At 36.5% G+C, this 19,084-nt stretch overlaps 1 protein-coding gene across 1 annotated transcript in view; it reads left to right on the top strand.

The window, feature by feature from the left end:
- nbeab (neurobeachin b) overlaps window positions 1-19,084 on the top strand; it is a 426,194-nt gene that overhangs the window by 375,288 nt on the left and 31,822 nt on the right. The window contains 3 exon segments of the mRNA XM_046863205.1: window positions 2,718-2,837; window positions 11,509-11,661; window positions 18,258-18,428. Of these exon segments, the coding sequence (XP_046719161.1) occupies window positions 2,718-2,837; window positions 11,509-11,661; window positions 18,258-18,428 (444 nt within the window).

Below are 19,084 nucleotides of genomic sequence, written 5' to 3'. Positions count from 1 at the left end.
TGGCATTTTGTCAGTATTATGGACTATGAGCTATGTTTCTCACCAGTCACTGCATTTTCATATCTGGATCACATGTCATGTCATTAATCACCTTTTTCATCTCACCTTGATTAGCACTCGTATATATCCCTAGCCTTCAGACTCATTGTCTCACATTTGTTTTCTATGATTATGTTCTAAAAGCTTTTTGATCAGGTCATGGTTTCATATTTCTGCACCTTATTTTGATGTAAAATATCATCTCCACTTGTATCCATCTCTTTATGAAGAGACGTAGTAAAACACTTCTTTTTGAAAGCGCTGTCTGCCCTCTTCCTCATACATGAGCTCACGGAGAGTCGTGATTGGCTGCCAGCTCTGTGAGTGACAGAAAAGAGAGACCTACTGGTGATAAAGTGAAAACTCACTCAAGTCAGTCTCACAATATGAGGGAAAATAAAGACATCAGGCAGAGACAATTTCTTTTTCTTCAGGAAATTTGGATGTCTTGAACATGTGACTTGTGGAATGTTTTAAATATTTTATAAGTAAGCTTTTTCAAAATGACAGAATGAAGTAAACGCTGTGGAACTAAAACATATATTTTTCACAACGGATAATCAAAGAGTGATGGAAAAGGGTGTTTCATTGCCATTGGTCGTAAAAATGTTTTACCCGGAAATTATTTCACTTCTTTAATTATCTTTGTTTAATTACATTTTTGCTATAATAATTAATTGCTTAATGTTGTTTATAGTAAAAGAGTATGTGTTTGGATCATAGCTACAATCTGTTTGATATTTTAATAGAATTTATTTAGAACTGTAGAAAAAAATTAAAACAGAATTTTTTGAATATATATTTATTCTGTCAATCAATTAAAATGTTTACTCTCAATTAATTGCGTGATTGAGGATGAATTGGACTGTAGTTAATGTCAACAGTCTGCTACACTGACTCAGGAATACAGTTCGCTTCTGATCATCATCACTGTACCCCACAACATTGTATATCTGCTTCAAATGGACATTTGGTGCAACCCAGATGAGGATGGGTTCCCTCTTGAGTCTGGTTCCTCTCAAGGTTTCTTCCTTATGCCATCTCGGGGAGTTTTTCCTTGCCACAGTTGCTCATCAGGGACAAACATACTTACAAAGAACATATTTACGTTTAATCACCACATTATCTGTGTAAAGCTGCTTTGAGACAATGTTCATTGTTAAAAGCGCTATACAAATAAAAATGAATTGAATTGAATTGTTATGAGTTAACACGTAGTTAATCGCAACTTGTTTTAAATGTACCTTAATACTTTTCAAGTTTTTAATACTCTAATCAATATGGACATGGACAAAAATGGACGCTTTATGCAAAATATTCTTGTAAATGTTTTAAAGTAATTATGGTGTTTTAAATTACATAAATCATCAGGACATCAAACAAAACTTTTTCTATTTTCCACACGGACGGTTTTATTTGCCGGATGTGTGCATCATGGCGGATTTTGGTGCTTGATTTGAGACTTGGCGCATCAGTTAAACAAATGTTTAGTGATAAAAAATTACTTTTAGGTTGAGTTTTTTGTTTTTTATCTGAGTAAAAAAAAAGGGCATCGTGAATAAACGTGTGCTGCTCTTTTATATTAATGTATTTATATTTTTAATAAAAATAGTCAAACAGAATTTGTTTTATTTTATTTTTTATTTTATTTTAATAAAACAAGTACCATTAAAATGAATTTGCGTTAACGTGTTATTAACACGTCATATATATAAAATGTTATAATATATATATATCTTTTCAATATATTATTTAATAACCATATCACTGTTAAATTAAAAAAATTTCAGGTTGTTACATCAGAAATCTATAGGAATTTGTTTTTTTCTCTTTATAATCGAGATCATTACAGTAGACATTAATCTATCAATACTTCGCCAGCCAAATAAGCTTAAAGCTCCTCATCTAAATATATTCCCAATTAAATAAGCAGCACATGTTTAATTTGGTAGATGTTACAAATGAACTGGCTGTAATTGGCTGTGCCAGTGGAACGTACCAGAGTTGATGATGATGATGATGATGATATGGAGAAAGGCTGCTGTGACAGCTGTTAAGCTTGGCTTGAATGAAAATGTAGACGCCATCATCTCTCCCCGGCTGCCTCCTCCTGCCTCACCGTGTCACTCCAGCTCGGGGCTGATGATGGCGAATATGAGCCAATTAGAGGCAGAGCTCTGCTCCTCAACAGGCCACATTCAGTAATTAATTCTGCCTCAGGCACCGTGGGTATAAATGAGAGGAGAAAGAGAAAAAAAGAAGAAGGAGGAAGAAAAAAAAAACCTCCACTAACTCTACATAATCTGACAGATATGTCTTCCACATTGAGATGTTTATGCAAACGGAACATTTCCTCCGAGCTTCCTGGAGCGCTCAATCATGCCATTGCGTCAAATTACCATAGAAATGAATTTGGTTTTCACTTTGCCAGTGTTTATGTAGTGGAATGATATTAGTTCCTTTGAAAAATGCAGATTTGTTGAAGCGCGTGCTTAATTATCAGTCAAGCTCGGCAGGAAACGGATCACATGGCGATCCTGTGTAACGCGATGCGGCCATTACTCCTGCTGCCTAACGTTGCGGTTTTGACGGCGGGAATAAACATTTCTTGCTAATGAAATGTGTTAATAGAAGTCTCTGACAAGTTCTTTGTGTTTTTTTTTTTCTTTTTAATCCAGGAACCCTTTACGACCTTCTTTCTTAGCACCAGTGGCAACAAGTTCCATCATCCCAACCGTACTTTCTCTGGGATCACACGGTCATGGAGGCACTGCCAGAGGGACACTTCGGATGTGAAGGTGAGGACATTAAACACTGTAACATGGTGCCCAAAAGGTTTTCCAATGGTTTTGGCACTCTTTTTTTAAACATGCTTTTATTTACTTCCTGGTTCAACTTCCATTTTATTTCTGTCATTTTTTTCTTGATTCCCTTCATCTGTTTTGCATTGAGATCTCGATAAATCCGTCTATTTACACTCTTCTGTGATTTGTTTATCCTGTTTTTTTTTTTTAGTGTTATGATTATGCTTGTTTGCTTTCTCCTTCCTGTTCTCTGGCCCCTGCACCTAGAACACATCATCAGCAGTTATTCACAAGATGCATTTGAAATCACTGATCACTGATTTTGAAAAAATGCTTTTAGAGAAACTGGAAGTAAATAAATGAAGCCAGCGTCACCCAATCACACCCTGAGTTACATCAAGGTACAAACGTGTGCGGTCTAAGTAAAGAGAGAGAAGAGTACTGTAAATGCATCATTCTTCACAATGCTTCTAAAAATATGAAACAAAAGCAACCATGAGCAAGTGTGTTCTTTATTATGCACTGTCATGGCTTTATAATTATAATGGTTACTAATATTTATTTATTTATCTATCTATCTATCTATCTATCTATCTATCTATCTATCTATCTATCTATCTATCTATCTATCTATCCATCTATCCATCTATCCATCTATCTATCTATCTATCTATCTATCTATCTATCTATCTATCTATCTATCTATCATCTGCCTGTTATTTATTTATTTATTTATTTATTTATTTATTTATTTATTTATTTTTCTCTTTCTCGTAATATTGTGACACCATTTGCTGGCTGCTTAACACACCTTTTTATCAGGTGTGAATGCTGCGTAAATCCCTTTTTTTTCACTCAGCGATTCTCTAAAGTTCCTCATTCTGTATGTAAAAATAATAATCTCACGAATGCACCTGGTAATCTGTGGTGACATGCCTTCCATTGCCTCCTTACTGTTAGAATTAGGAACGCTCTCTGCAACACTTTCGCTCCTAAACATGTTCCGATATGTAATTCACACCGTTAATAACCTGAACCCATTTCACTCGGTACTCGGGGCCTGTTAAAGAAAAGCCTGCTGCAGAAACCCGTCGAGCTGAACCAATCTTTTAACAGCAGGGAGAACCTGGCCCTGTTCCTCCTCCGATTCTTCGCTTCACTGCATACAGAGGAACACACTAATGCTGACCTAAAAGTGTCATACTTCTCCAGCACACCACTGCATTGTGTTAGCTTCACCGCGGGCAATTAATAAAGCATTAATGACAAAACCTATTTAAAATGTTGTATTTTTTATGTAAAGCCTCAGTTTCCGGCCTCGTGAGACACGGGGAACAGCATGCTACAGTGCAGAGTACAGCCGAAACACACACTCGGGCAGAATGCTGGTGGAACCTCAGCCCTGTTAACAAATACAGGCACCATTTGTGTGTCTGAACAGATATCATTTTACACAGCGGACTGACCACAAATAGAGATTTTCTCGTTTGCGCTCTTGTTAGTGCAAGAAAATGCAGAGAAAAATGCTTTCCACTGTTTTCTGGATGGATGAACGGGTTCCAGCTTTTCAAATCAACTTGGAATGAAAGTGGAAAAGGAAAACCACTGTTGTAGTAGATTACATTGAATTTTCATTTTATTTAAGTTTCTCTTTAAAGGGACAAAGAAAATATTCTACAAGGGTTTTCTGTTTCTGGGTAATTTTTATTCTTCTTTTCTTTATATTTTGTGTTGGACACATTCTATTGTTCTCCTTGGATCTTTTCTGATTGGGAAAAACATTGTAGGGCTTCTAGATGGAATTGATAAATGTGCCTTAGAGAGATGTTAATGGCAAAAATTTAATAACTATTGGCATAGAGTAAAGTAGAAATGAGAATTAAATTAGTTTCCGATGCATACTGTATTTGTGGCTTTATCTTTTGGAAAATGCTGGTAAAATGCACATCACCTAATTTCTTATATGCTCCTCAAGGATTCCTAATTATTCTAGCTTTTCAAATGGATGCTTCTTTTTTGAAAAGGAATCCCACTTTTGTGCAATACTACATCTTTGTAGACTACAACTTTAAAAGGTTTCTCTAAAGAGCAAACCAAGAGGATGCTACACTCTTACTTGAAGAACCTATTAAGAACTTATGAAGAACTTATGAAGAACCTATAAAGAACCTATGGCTTTGTTTTGTAAAAAATTCGCTTTCCAAAAGTCATGTATTCGTACAAAGTTTTCCATTTACATTGACATTAACAGCATTTGGCAGACTTATCCAGAGTAACTTATAATCTTCTTATTTATACTGTACAACTTAGTGGTTGAAGGTTAAGGGCCTTGCTCAAGGGCCCAGCAGCGGCAACTTAGTGGTGCTGGATTTAAACTCACAAACTTCGTCTCATCAGCAGGTCAACATCTTAACCACTGAGCTTCCATCTCCATATTTTTTTTTCTTAGACTTACTTTTGGAGAAGGTGTGGAGTTCTAGGTTCTTATCTATTTCAGTACCACTGGAGAGAGGGATCAATAATGAGGTTAAAGTGTTTCTTTTTTGTGAGAATCACCCAATATCCTAGCCTTCCAATAAAGAAAAGTCCCTTCAAAGTTCTTCCAAAGGTTTTCTGGTTAACTGTTAAGCTGTTTAAGGTTTTTTTTTTTTAATGGTTTCATAATCATCCCTTGGATTCCTTTCTGAAAAGTGTAAAATTGAACTGACCCAGACTACTTCCTTTCTTGCTAAGGTATAAAAGTCTATTTACACTATTTCATATTATTTATTATTGCTGAAACTGACACATATCATAAAAAACATTGTCAATCAAGTTTTCGTCTTTTTTTTTCATTAGGTGAACTTCTAAACTACAAATTGCTGCTTCCTAATTAAAGAAGACACCTTGTTTAGAAAGCTTAAGCTATCAGCACTCCAAAGAACCCTTGAAGAACATGAGTATAAACACACATTTTGTGCATACATATACCCATTGTCCTTTGGAAGATTATTGTCCTTAAGGTGTCACTCTAGGGGGAAATGTTTAATGTCAGATGAAAAACCAGACAGCTGAAGTATTTCTCAATCAGAAATGGTTCCAATTAGAACTGTTTTAGCAAACTGAGGACCCTGAACAAAACCCTTGACAAACTCCAGCCTGATTAAAGGGAAGCTTTTTTTTTCAAGTCCCTTGTCCGCTGTGTCTGTCCCCGACCCCCTCCATTACCCTGTTCCTCCAGTAATGAGTACAAGCTGTCAGAGAAAGCTGACTTAACAGGGACGACCTCCCTTAAAGAGCAAATGACCCAGTACACATACATGCTCCCCCTGTCTTTAAACCCTACATGCTCTTTTTTACCAAAGACTGAGCAGCTAATGTTAGTGCACTCGTTCTATCTGCTATTAAACGAAGAAAGGGGAAAAGAATAAATATAGATATATTTATATTTATTTATAAAGGGTTCTGGAAAGTGGCTCCTTTTCAAACCTAACACTAAATTCCCAACAGTGTGATCCAAAAAAAGACCTCATCTAGAAAAAAAAAATCCAAAATCTTATCCATCTGCCATTAACTTGGCATGCAGATGAGACCCAGAGAGAAAGAAGAGAATGGAAAAGCATTTCCTTTAAAAAAAAAAAAAACGGGGAAAAAAAGTACCAGCAGTTTCCAAATAATCTCTTAAGAAATGGGTCTGCCTGAATGTGCAGAGCGTGTGACAGTTGCAGATGTGGGCGGCATTTGGACGTTAGCGGCGTTGGAGAGGTAGCGGTGGAGTGTGATTGACTCGTCAGCCCATTACGAGGCTGTAGCGGGTTTAATGGCCGCCCCGGTGGAGGAGGCCAGAGAAATCAGAGCAGCTCAGAGCTCAGCTCCGATCAGCCAGCTCTCACCACACAAAGTCCAGTGGGTGACAGATTGACTTCTCCATCCAACTTTGGCTGGGGTCCTTTGGGTGAAGTTTCAGACTCTGAAACTGCCACAGCGTCGCCTCTATAAAATCGTGATTTGTGTCACCGTGAATCCGCTGGGCTTTTGGAGCATATGGTGACCATTAGTATTCAGCAAAGGATGATATTTAGGTAGTAAGACTGTAATATATGTATAATATAGTAATACTATATGTATAATATACTATATATATATATGGCTTTTATAGGTTCTCCATAGGTTCTTTGAGTAAGATATTTGCTTCCCACACATACAGTATTTTCCCACTTAGACTCATTTCCATTATGGAATCACCTTGGCTGGAAGGTTCTAGGTAGAAATCCACCTTCCACTTCTCCAGCCAGGATCAATGATGAGGTCACTGGGATTCTCTTTTGGAAAACTGACCAATATCTTAACCTCCCAATAAATAAAATTTGATGAGACTTGATACGAGAGGTTTTAACCTTCAAACAGACTTGTATGAAGTTCTATGAATTACTTAAATGCTCTCCAAAAGCAAGTGCCTTAGAATGACATTACATTTCAAGCAGCCAAATTCCTCGTGTGCACATGCTTCACATGCTCTCGATGGGGTTTTCTCAGTAATTTGTGGAGAGACATGACTGAGGTTTGGAATGTGGCAGTCTCAGTGGGTTAAATTAAGTTTTTTTTGGCTGAAGGTGACTAGTGTGCTGAAAGTGTGCCAAGATTCAGAAACCTGCTATGGGTTTAAAATGAACATCAACTTACTTAGAAGCTAATAATAAATTATTTAATAAATAAATAAATAAATATATATATATATATATATATATATATATATATATATATATATATATATATATATATATATATATATATATATATATATATATATATATGGCTTTTATAGGTTCTCCATAGGTTCTTTGAGTAAGATATTTGCTTCCCACATACAGTATTTTCCCACTTAGACTCATTTCCATTATGGAATCACCTTGGCTGGAAGGTTCTAGGTAGAAATCCACCTTCCACTTCTCCAGCCAGGATCAATGATGAGGTCACTGGGATTCTCTTTTGGAAAACTGACCAATATCTTAACCTCCCAATAAATAAAATTTGATGAGACTTGATACGAGAGGTTTTAACCTTCAAACAGACTTCTATGAAGTTCTATGAATTACTTAAATGCTCTCCAAAAGCAAGTGCCTTAGAATGACATTACATTTCAAGCAGCCAAATTCCTCGTGTGCACATGCTTCACATGCTCTCGATGGGGTTTTCTCAGTAATTTGTGGAGAGACATGACTGAGGTTTGGAATGTGGCAGTCTCAGTGGGTTAAATTAAGTTTTTTGGCTGAAGGTGACTAGTGTGCTGAAAGTGTGCCAAGATTCAGAAACCTGCTATGGGTTTAAAATGAACATCAACTTACTTAGAAGCTAATAATAAATTATTTAATAAATAAATAAATAAATAAATATATATATATATATATATATATATATATATATATATATATATATATATATATATATATATATATATATATATATATATATATATACGTATTTTCCAGACTATAAGCCGCCACTTTTTTCCCACTCTTTGAACCGCCGGCTTAAACAATGAAGTGGCTAATTTATGGATTTTTCCTGGGTTTTGCCAGTTCCACAAGATTCAATTAAAAAAACTGAGCCCCATAACATTAGACCAATGAAATTGCTGAACGGATTCAGGTGAACCAATGAAACTCTTTATATTAAATCAGATGCGCTCCCACTGAATCGGGCCGCACCACATCATAAATATGGGTGATGTTCCTCTGACATTTGACCTGCCGCTCACTCGGACTGTCTACAGGTAATGCGCATCAGAAAATAATAAGGACATATTCCTCGGTCTTGCACACATGCAGTAAAACCGGAAAAATGTGGCGGCAGGCTATTCCCAAAATGCCGCTCTGCTCTTAAAGGAGCCACATATTTCACCCGTTACACCGTGTAACAAACACTGTCTTTCGTTAAAGCCTGTGTAAAGTTCATTAGTTTCAGTGTAGACACCTGCGGCTTATAGACAGGTGTGGCGTATTTATGTTCACAATAAAAATCTTTGTAAAATCATTTGATACATTTTTTTATGCTAGAGTTTTTTCTTTTGCTTTGTTTTTTTTTTTACTTATGTTTTTGTTTAAATTCAGTATTTCAATACAATAATACAATTATTTCATTGTCATTTGGGTATTGATTAAGCCAGGGAGGATTTTTTTTATTTATTTAATGTAATTAATTAAAATGAGTGTCCCAATACTATATATACACAATATATATACATCAACAAAAGTATTAAGACTATTGAGGCTTCCATCTTTATGTGGTCCTTTCCATATTGTTACCACAAAGCTGTAGGCACACAATCGTATACAGTCAGATGTCTTTGGATGTGCTAGCATTAAACTTTCCCTTCATCGAACATGCACAAAGCCAGCTCTATGTATGCTTTACATAAGTTGGAAGTGGAAGGTTTTGAGTGGCCTGTTATAAAGCTCTAATCTTAACCCTATTGAACTCCTTTGGGATGAATGTGAACACTGACTGCACCCCAGGTCTCAGAACCTGACTTTATTATCACTTTGGTGGCTGAATGAATCTCACACAAATCTCCACAAGCACATTCCAAAATCTATTGGAAATAATTCACCTCACAAATTGTCTCATGTATATCCAAATAATTATCCTAAGGTGTTCACCGGTTTCTCCATTTAAAGTCTTGTACAATTGTATTCTGTGTTTTCAAGCGTAAGTTTGCTTACTTTCCCAGTTCTTCATGTCAAGTTATAGTTCCTGGTTTGAATTATTAACCAAAGATTATTTCTGTGTAATGCTGTGTGTCAGTTTTTATAAACCCAGCTACGTACTTTGTCTCTGATTCTTGGACAACCCTTAATAAAACACAAGCTATTTTCAACCACATTTGGTTCTTCTCTAATGCCATGCAGACTTCTTTATTTAAGAGACACCGTATGGTCACAGTATGGCGTTACAATAACGCTTTGAGAAAGCAGTAGAAGCTCTCATCACAGATTTTTCAGAAATGTATTCAATTGGCTATAACTAAAATGTTTGAAAACACTTTTTACACCTTTTAACCAGTTAATATGATCATTTCTAATTCTTTATTGAAATTTAGCATTCAAATTTTTTACATATGGAACCAGATATGCTATGATATGCAGTGAATTCTTTTTCATGAGATAAAAATGGAATAAAATGATCCAAAGCATGTGTTTAAAAGTATTATACAAATTAAAGAAAAAAGATTAAAGAATAAATATACATGATAAATATACAATAAATATACAATACAGTATAATTAAATATGACAGCAATCAGTGTTCGAAATGAACTTTTTTAATCACCAATTACCGGCCATTCAGAACTTCTGTTTGGTAAATAAAGAATGAAATGAATAAATAAAGTCATACACGAGCCACGCATGTGAAAAACCTTGCTTGGGGAACATGACATTTTACAGTGGACTTACTTACAAGACAAGTGTCACCATTATTGTTTTCTAAATCTTTGCTATATCAATGCAAATGGACCAGCATGTGCTATAATATTTGTTGTGTAGTGATGGGTATGATGGGCAATTAGGCTGCATTTAATATGTCGCAATGGTCCATGAATAGAAGAGACATTCGGTGCCACCCAGATGAAGAATGGTTCCATTTTAAGTCTGGATCCTCCTAACGTTTTTTCCTTATACCATCTCAGGGAGTTTTTCCTTGCCACAGTCACCACTGGCTCATTTACTAAGGACAAACTTACATTAATAAAGAGCTTAGACATTCTTTTATAACCTGCTTTATCTCTGTAACACTGCTTAGAGTCAATGTCTATTGTTAAAAGCGCTCACAAAATAAGATTGATTTAAATTGATTTGCACTAAATTTGGAAGCACACTTCCCAAAATAGTGACTGAACATAATTTATGAAACATAAATAATCTGCTAAATACGTTTGTTAATTGGGTTGACACAATTACCTGCCATAACTTTTTCATTTAGGTTGACTTTATAGTAATTTTGGAAAACTCAAAGCCATTTATTTAGATATATAAAGATTCAACGTATAGTATTAAACATTAGCTCCAGTTTTTAAGGAAAAATCCCAGAAAACCAAAACCATGCACCAAATATATCTAGTTTGGCATTAGGAGTTGGTATGAATTTCTTTTTGAAGCAAATTCTTCTTAGACCTGTCTTATCATCTTCACATATCTCAGAATCATCGACTTTCCTTGAGCTTGCTCTTCTGTTTGTAGTCACTCGCTGGTTGAAATCACACATGGGAGCAGCGGTGAGGTTCTGCTCCACTTTCTCTGCTCCATGTGATACTCGAGAAACCCAAACCACCTTCTGACCCCCAAAACATAAAACATCCAGTCCAGCACTTAGACAGGAAATAACTGCAGCTTGCTCCTCATCTCTTTTGCTTATTTTGTTACCCAAGTGCTGGGTTTTCCAATTCACTGCAAAGCCTTTAACAAGTCATCTGGAGGCTGTTTCGCTGGCCACTTGGAATGCTGTCGACATTTTTACTTCTTTTTTTTCTTCTGGTATTCGGAGGCAGAAAGGCATCAGCAACATTTTTTTCGGGTTTAGGATCTGCATTGACCTACAGCCTACATCCAGCATTTCCATTACTTTATACAGCAATGCAAATTAAGACACAACAAAACTAGTGAAACTTTCCTGTGTCAATCTGTTGGTAGGAGCTGATCCCGGAGTTCTACTACCTGCCAGAGATGTTTGTGAACAGTAACGGCTACGGTTTGGGGGACAGAGATGACGGCACCCCGGTGTGTGATGTAGAGCTTCCTGCCTGGGCCAAGACGCCTGAGGACTTTGTGAGGATCAACAGAATGGTAAGAGATCCATCCAGACTTTTTTTTTCTTTACACCGCACAAATATCCAGCCGTGCGGAACCGAATGTCTCTTCTAATTATGACTGATTTTGAGCACCTGATGAAACACGGTTGATGTTTGCCTGAGCAGACGTGTTGGCGTTGCGCAGTTGCAGATTGAAGAGTAATAAAACCGAAAGGGCTCATTTACACTAGTACAGTGAAGTCTTGTGGTTGTGTAAATGGTTTCATTGGCAGAAGTGAAATCAAACTTCCTGTAAGATTTGCACAAATTTCAGTAGCGCTGGTTTTTTTTTTCGACTTATATGTGTATGTTGATATATAAAGTAAAAGGGTGCTTTATACATGTCACACCTACATTACAGCACAGTGAAATTCTTTCTTCGCATATCCAAGTTATGCAAGAAAGCCACAATACAGTGCCCCTGGAGGACAGAGGGTTAAGGGCCTTGCTCAAGGGCCCAATAGAGGCAGCTTGGTGAATCCCAACCTTCCAATGTTAATTCAGATCCTTATCTTATGTGCTACCACTTGCCCCAAAAATACACACAATACCTTACTTAACTCACTTACCTCATTAAAAAAATAAATAAATACAAAATTAAAAAAATTATTAAAATATTAAATAAAAATAATAATAATAATTCTGCATGAAACTAGGCAAATTTGCCACAGAGACCTTTGACATATGCCGATGCTGCAATCAGTCGTTTGAGGTGATTCCAACAGCACGCACGCTTTAAGAACGGAAGAACGTCACTGGAAGATGATGAAAAATCAGGAAGACTATGATCGAGCTCAACTTCCAAAATTGTCATGATCGTCGGGGATCGACATGATCCACAATCCACATGATCTTACTTCCGCACCCACCCTACTCACCAGATTTGGCTCCTGTGAACCTCGCTTTCTTCCTGAAAATGAAGATCTAGGTCAAAGGTCACTATTTTGACACTATTATGGAGATCCAGGACACATTTCAGAAGCGTTCCTGCCACATCTTGAAGGGTATAATAGTATAAGATGCTAATAAAAGAGCAGCTTCTGAACTTCAGCTCAGCCATTGCAGCGCTTACCTTCACACCCACTCCTAATTTTTTTACCATTATACCACATTACCACATTTTTACTGCAAACTTCCAGATAAGTTTTAGTACAAACCAATCAGTACCCTGATGAACCCCCTACATGCTCAGATACCAGTGAAGGAAAACAAAAAATGTAGCACTGAAATGTGTCCCTTTTGGAGTCTGCTTTACCCCGCCTCACCCTGCTTTCCCGTGTGTACGCTGCAGCTTTCTCCCGAGGATGCTAATGGACTGCACAGCTCGATACTAATGCAGTCGGGGCTCAGATCTCAGTGATGTCACTGAAGGACAGATCCAGTCACTGTCCCCTATAACGTTACACTAATGCAGGGCTTCATCAATCACAATTTGGATCCTGAGGATGGGTCTGTGTGTGTGTGTGTGTGTGTGTGCGTGCGTGCGTGCGTGCGTGCGTGCGTGCGTGCGTGCGTGCGTGTGTTAGAGAGATCGAGAGAGAGTGAGAGAGAGAGAGAGAGAGAGAGAGATTGTATGTGGGCAAATTGGAGAGGTGAAGAACAGTCCTGATGTTATTCCAAAAAAGAGGAGAAATGTATTCAAGATGCTATGCTTTAAAGACAGGTAGGCAGAAAGACAGACAGACAGACAGACAGACAGACAGACAGACAGACAGACAGATAGATAGATAGATAGATAGATAGATAGATAGATAGATAGATAGATAGATAGATAGATAGATAGATAGATAGATAGATAGATAGATAGATAGATTATTGTTGGTGTGTTGTTCATCTTTATTCTTTTCCTGCTTTATTGATGGAAGAAAAATGCAACTTCCTGAGCAGGAATCAGTCTCTCCTCTGCCAAACCCCCGTGTGCAGTTAGCTGATGCTGTGTTTTGACCTCGGCTGCCTAAGAAGTGCATGTGTTTGTGTGTGAGTGTGTGTGTGTGTGTGTGTGTGTGTGTGTGTGTGTGTGTGTGTGTGTACTCTTAGACGTGTACTTGACCTTTTCAGCTACCCTGACAGTGGAGTGTGTCATGGAGAGTATGTGTCTCATAGGGATGACCTTTCTTCCAGCACTTTCTTTTCCTGTTTAAACACACACACACACACACACACACACACACACACACACACACACACACACACACTATACACTAAACGCATGTGGGCTGATATCTAGCTGCATGCGTTAAGACTTCTTACAGAGGTGAAGTCCCATGCTGATATATCAGATCAGTGCTAAAATCAACTTTAACGTACACACACACTGTTTGAAGGAAAGCATCAGTGGATGGATGGATGGATGGATGGATGGATGGATGGATGGATGGATGGATGGATGGATGGATGGATGGATGGATGGATGGATGGAAAAAATTATGATTGGACTTCCAAAAAACAGCTTCTCAAATTTGCTTTTTATTCAATTATTTAAAAGCACCTCATGTTAAATCAGTGCACGTTCCTCCTTTGAAGGTTCAGAAAAACAACTTAACTCATGGGAAAACAGGTCATGTTGAGAATGTGGATGATTAACAAAACGTCAGTAACTAACCGAATCGCAGGAAACAGTTTGTCTTTCAGCACCACTCATTACAGCATGTCTGCACATGCACTGCGCAATGTTACCTTACAGGAAATCAGACTTCCAACCATCAGTCAGGGAGCAGAGCACAAAAAATGACTCATACAATGAATACAATGAAAAATATAAATACAAGGAATGAAGAGTTCATCAAGCTGAAATCAATGGGTTTGTTTGTTTGTTCTATGCCACGTAAATATGGAAATAAAAAAAATAATAAATAAGAAACACATTCACTATTTGTATTTTTGGTTTATGGACAAATCTAAATATTTTTTTAATAATAATAATAATAATATTATTATTATTATTATTATTATTATTATTATTATTATTATTATTATTGTAATGTGATATTATTTTTTATTAAACTTTATTTTCATATTACTCCTTTTTTGGAGGGAGTCTCCATTATTAACCCCTTTTTTAATGGCTAAATAACAAACTTGTTTTTTTGTCTTTTTAACTAAAAGAAAACCCAAACTGTTTATTTAATTTCATATTTTACGGTGCTGTAACAAGTTTGGGTTGCGCTATGAGAGTTTTTTAATGTACCAATGGTTCGCTGTTTATGATTTCTCAATAAAACGCCTGAGGTTTTCTCATTGCATCAAAAGTTGTAGAAAAGAATTCACTAATTGCTTAACAAATTAAATCCATAGTCATCCAGAGACAATGCAGTGCTTGTCAAAATTTCGGAAACACCTAGATCCTCCCTAAATAACAGCTTTACACAATCTTGGAATCCGAACATTCGTTTCTCCAAACATTCAGCTGATATACTTTACTGTGCCTCTTGTTAAACTTGCCAAAGATGTTTTTTACTAGTTGGAGATTTCTTCCTTGGGATCTACTTCAAAAACTTTCTTCCAGTCATTTAATTAAAGTCCAATTCTTGTTTGGTTGCATAGAAACAAAAGGGACATACATGTGTCTCAACACATAAAAGACTAGGTGTCTTCCAACTTTTAAAAGGCACTTTATGTACAATAAAATAAAATAAAAATACATATCAAATTTTTTTTTTTTTTTTTGTTAAAATTTTTTAATAAAAAATAAAATCCAGATGAAGTGTGGTTTAGTTTAGGGGAGGAGCTAAAGATCACAATTGTTTCTCACATAAATTGCATGACAAAATCCAACCCCTTTTGTCTGTGCGTATTCTTTTTTATACTAATATCTGCACTTCTTGAGAATGCGATGTGGGTTTATTCATCCTCCATTTTTGATCTCTTCGTCTCTTCCTCCATCTCTTCATGCTGCTGTTTCATTCTTGTTTAATCCCTCTTTTCTCCATGTATTTTTACCCTCCTTTTTTCTCTCGACACTCTAGCCATCCTCTCTCTCTCTCTCTCTCTCTCTCTCTCTCTCTCTCCTCTCTTGCTTAGTGTTCCCATCTTTGCATGTGTCACTTTCAATTGGAGTGACATGTCCCGAGGCTAGCACAGCCCCCTCCGGAGCTCAGCCTGCCGCTAGTCCTGATGCAGGAAAGAGGCTCAAATTCCAGCATTGTGTGTGTGTCTGTGTGTGTGTGTGTGTGTGTGTGTGTGTGTGTGTGCGCACGGGTATGTGTAACCATGATCGTGAAGGTGTTTATTTCTTTTGTGAAAGCAATCTGCATTCTATCTGCAGTATAACGTTCATTATTTCTCTGTAGTGATGATTGTATCGCAGTATAGTCCCCAGATGGCTATAAAAAATCCATTTGGTACAAGGCCGTGTTTTATGATCATTATCCCGCAAGGTAGCCTGTAAATTGGCCTTACATTAGGGTTTAATATCTTAAAGGGCCATAATACCAAATTAGCAGATCCAACTTGACCATTCCAAAGAAATATAGCTTTTTTTTTTGTTGGCCGGTTGCAAATTAGTGCATTCGGATAATGCAGTATAAATATTTACATTGATTATGACATCAGTAGGTATTAGTACGCTGTGTGCACAGTATTAGATTTATCAAATGGGTTTAAATAAAATATTCATAACACATTATAATACTTAAAAGAAACATTTTTAATAGTAAAAACATATGAGAGTGATTTTGAAGGCATTATTATTAGTAGTATTAATAATTATTATTTTTTTTTATTATCATTTTTATTATTATTAGTAGTAGTAGCAGTAGTAGTAGTAGTATTGTCATTATTATTATTATTTATTATTTTGAAACGTGTCCCTAATTCAAGACTAGTTTTGCACAAATTATGATATCAGTTAAATTCATTTTACTTGTATAGCGCTTTTGAAAATGGACATTGTCTCAAAGCAGCTTTACAGAGATAAAGCAGTTATAAAAGAAGGTATGTTTGTTCCGTATATTTGTAAGTTTGTCCCTAATAAACGAGCCAGTGGTAACTGTGGCAAGGCAAAACCTCCTGAGATGGCATGAGACAGAAACCTTGAAAGGAACCAAACAACCAGAACCAGACAATAATATAGTGTTTTGGTAACATACATTGTTACCTAGTTAGATTTTCTGCCATCTTGGAATTTGCCAAAAACCTCTAGCTCTGAATTGAATTTTGAATACATCGTTCACTGCATCTTATTGATATCTTACCAGTGGCGGCCCAACAGGGCAGGCAAGGCCTTCTCTGCTGACCTAAACCATATCAGAATAACTGTCCATGATTATGTATTTAATTACTCCAAATAGTCTATTATCTTCATTTTATAGCCTTTCTCTCAGGTGAGCTGCTACAAGGAGTGTCTGTTTACAGGGAAGCGTCTGTCCAATCAGATTTTAGCCATCTCATTATGTGCTGAAGGCACCGGGGCCATCTAGCAGGCGTCCAATGACGTCAGCGTTTTCAGGTCCTTTGATTGGATAGTCAGATTGTGCACTAGTCAGAGCACGCAAACCGCATTTGTAGCGAAGCTTAAATACATTTGTGTGGATTTAATAGCTGTTTTTTTTATTCCATAATGGTTGACTAAGAGAAGAAAAAAAATCTGGTCAGGGATTTACTTACAAGGACATTTATAAAATGTACATTTCAATGGACTTTGCGATGTTGGACTCAAAACAGTTAAGCTTTTTAATGAGTTCTTTCCCGTCAAATTTGCACGAAAGCAAACAATTTGCTTTAATAAAAAAAAAAATCTCCAAAATAATCATAATTTCATGAAAAAAAATGCACAGAAAATCCACAGTGCACTCTGTTTTTGTCATTTCATGATCGTAATATTGACACATCTGCTAGATATGGTGTTTACAGGCTATGACTACAGTGAAAGGAGACTTGTTGGATTGTGCCTGCCAAATAACGTAAATGTAAAAGTGATGGAGTATCAGTGATCATTAATATTGTTGTATTATCACATCCAGATGGGTTTTCTTGGTTTTTTTTCATAATGGGATTTCTGACTGTAATTCCAGCCACGTGAACAAGGTTTATATTAATGCATAATTAATATATAATTAATATAATATAATATAATTAATATTTCTATCATGACCACTGGCAGTGTGTCTTGTACAGCAGACTCTCCACACCTTACACATATTAAAAATGTGTGTAATTCTTGTGATGTTTTCTTTTTTTTTTTCTGTCTTTCATTGCCACTCGAATGCCGGATGGAGGGCTACGCGATTCTCGGAAAACATGCCCCTTTATGCTTTACTAGTTATTAATCATTCAATTAATAAATAAATAAATAAATAATATTATACCATATTAATACATTCTTTTAATAATATTATAAATATTCATAGAAAAAAAGAAATATTTATATTCATAACTAAAAGGTTTATGTTGATGATCATTTTCTGATCTAATGTGATTCATATGCTGTATTCCAATGCAAATTACAATTTTATGCGTATTCTGCAAGTACAAGTGAAATTTCTGTATACATGCTTTGCTATGTGCAGTGTTTTTCTGTTTAATATGGATCTGTACTTTTGTCAGTGCTGTGTTTTCATCTCTTCTCTTCAAATTTTTGCTTCTCTTTTACAGGCTCTGGAAAGCGAGTTTGTTTCGTGTCAGCTCCACCAGTGGATTGACCTTATTTTTGGCTACAAGCAGCGCGGGCCCGAGGCTGTGCGCGCCCTTAACGTCTTTCACCATCTGACCTACGAGGGCTTCGGCAACCTCGACAGCCTCGCTCCAGACCCGCTGCTGCGTGAGGTACATGAAACGCCATGACATCCCTGTTATACTGATACACACTTCTTCAAACCGGTTTTGCTTTTTAGTCATCTCCGGTCATTATGAACATGAAGTAGTAGTAGCCATGGTAACCGGATCCGATCCAATACATAAGACTGCTCTGAAATTGGAAGGAATTTAATAACTGATGAACTGTTTAGATAAAGGAATAGATGATGATGTTATACTAGAGCATTGTTTAGTTTTGATTGGTCAGAACATGTAACAGTAATGCTGGCTGTGATTCAAATCACAGATTTATAATAATGGTTGTTCTAAATCGTTGTTGTTTCTATAGTAACTTACACAGCAACATGTAACTATGGCAGATGTTCCAGGCATAAAAATATATAATATTCATTGGCATGATTACGTTTTTTATAAAAAGATTATAAAAAATTGATTAGGATATAAAATATGTAGATTGGAATTGCACCATTCTCTGGAGAGCCTGTCCATCTATTTTGGCTCCGTTTCCAAAACCAGGCTTTGATGCTCCCTGTGAAGATGCTCTTGACAATACAGGTGTAAAAGTTCTTCAACACCTTAGAGGACAAAGTCCTTTAAGCATCTGAGGTGCTAAAATACTCTGATGGGCCTTCATCACTAGAGTCTCAGTGTGACAGGATCATAAC

This window comes from Silurus meridionalis, chromosome 12 (assembly GCF_014805685.1).
Source record: "Silurus meridionalis isolate SWU-2019-XX chromosome 12, ASM1480568v1, whole genome shotgun sequence".
NCBI classification, from domain to species: domain Eukaryota; kingdom Metazoa; phylum Chordata; class Actinopteri; order Siluriformes; family Siluridae; genus Silurus; species Silurus meridionalis.
Note: the sequence above shows the minus strand (reverse complement) of the source record. Positions and strands in the feature narration are given on the sequence as shown.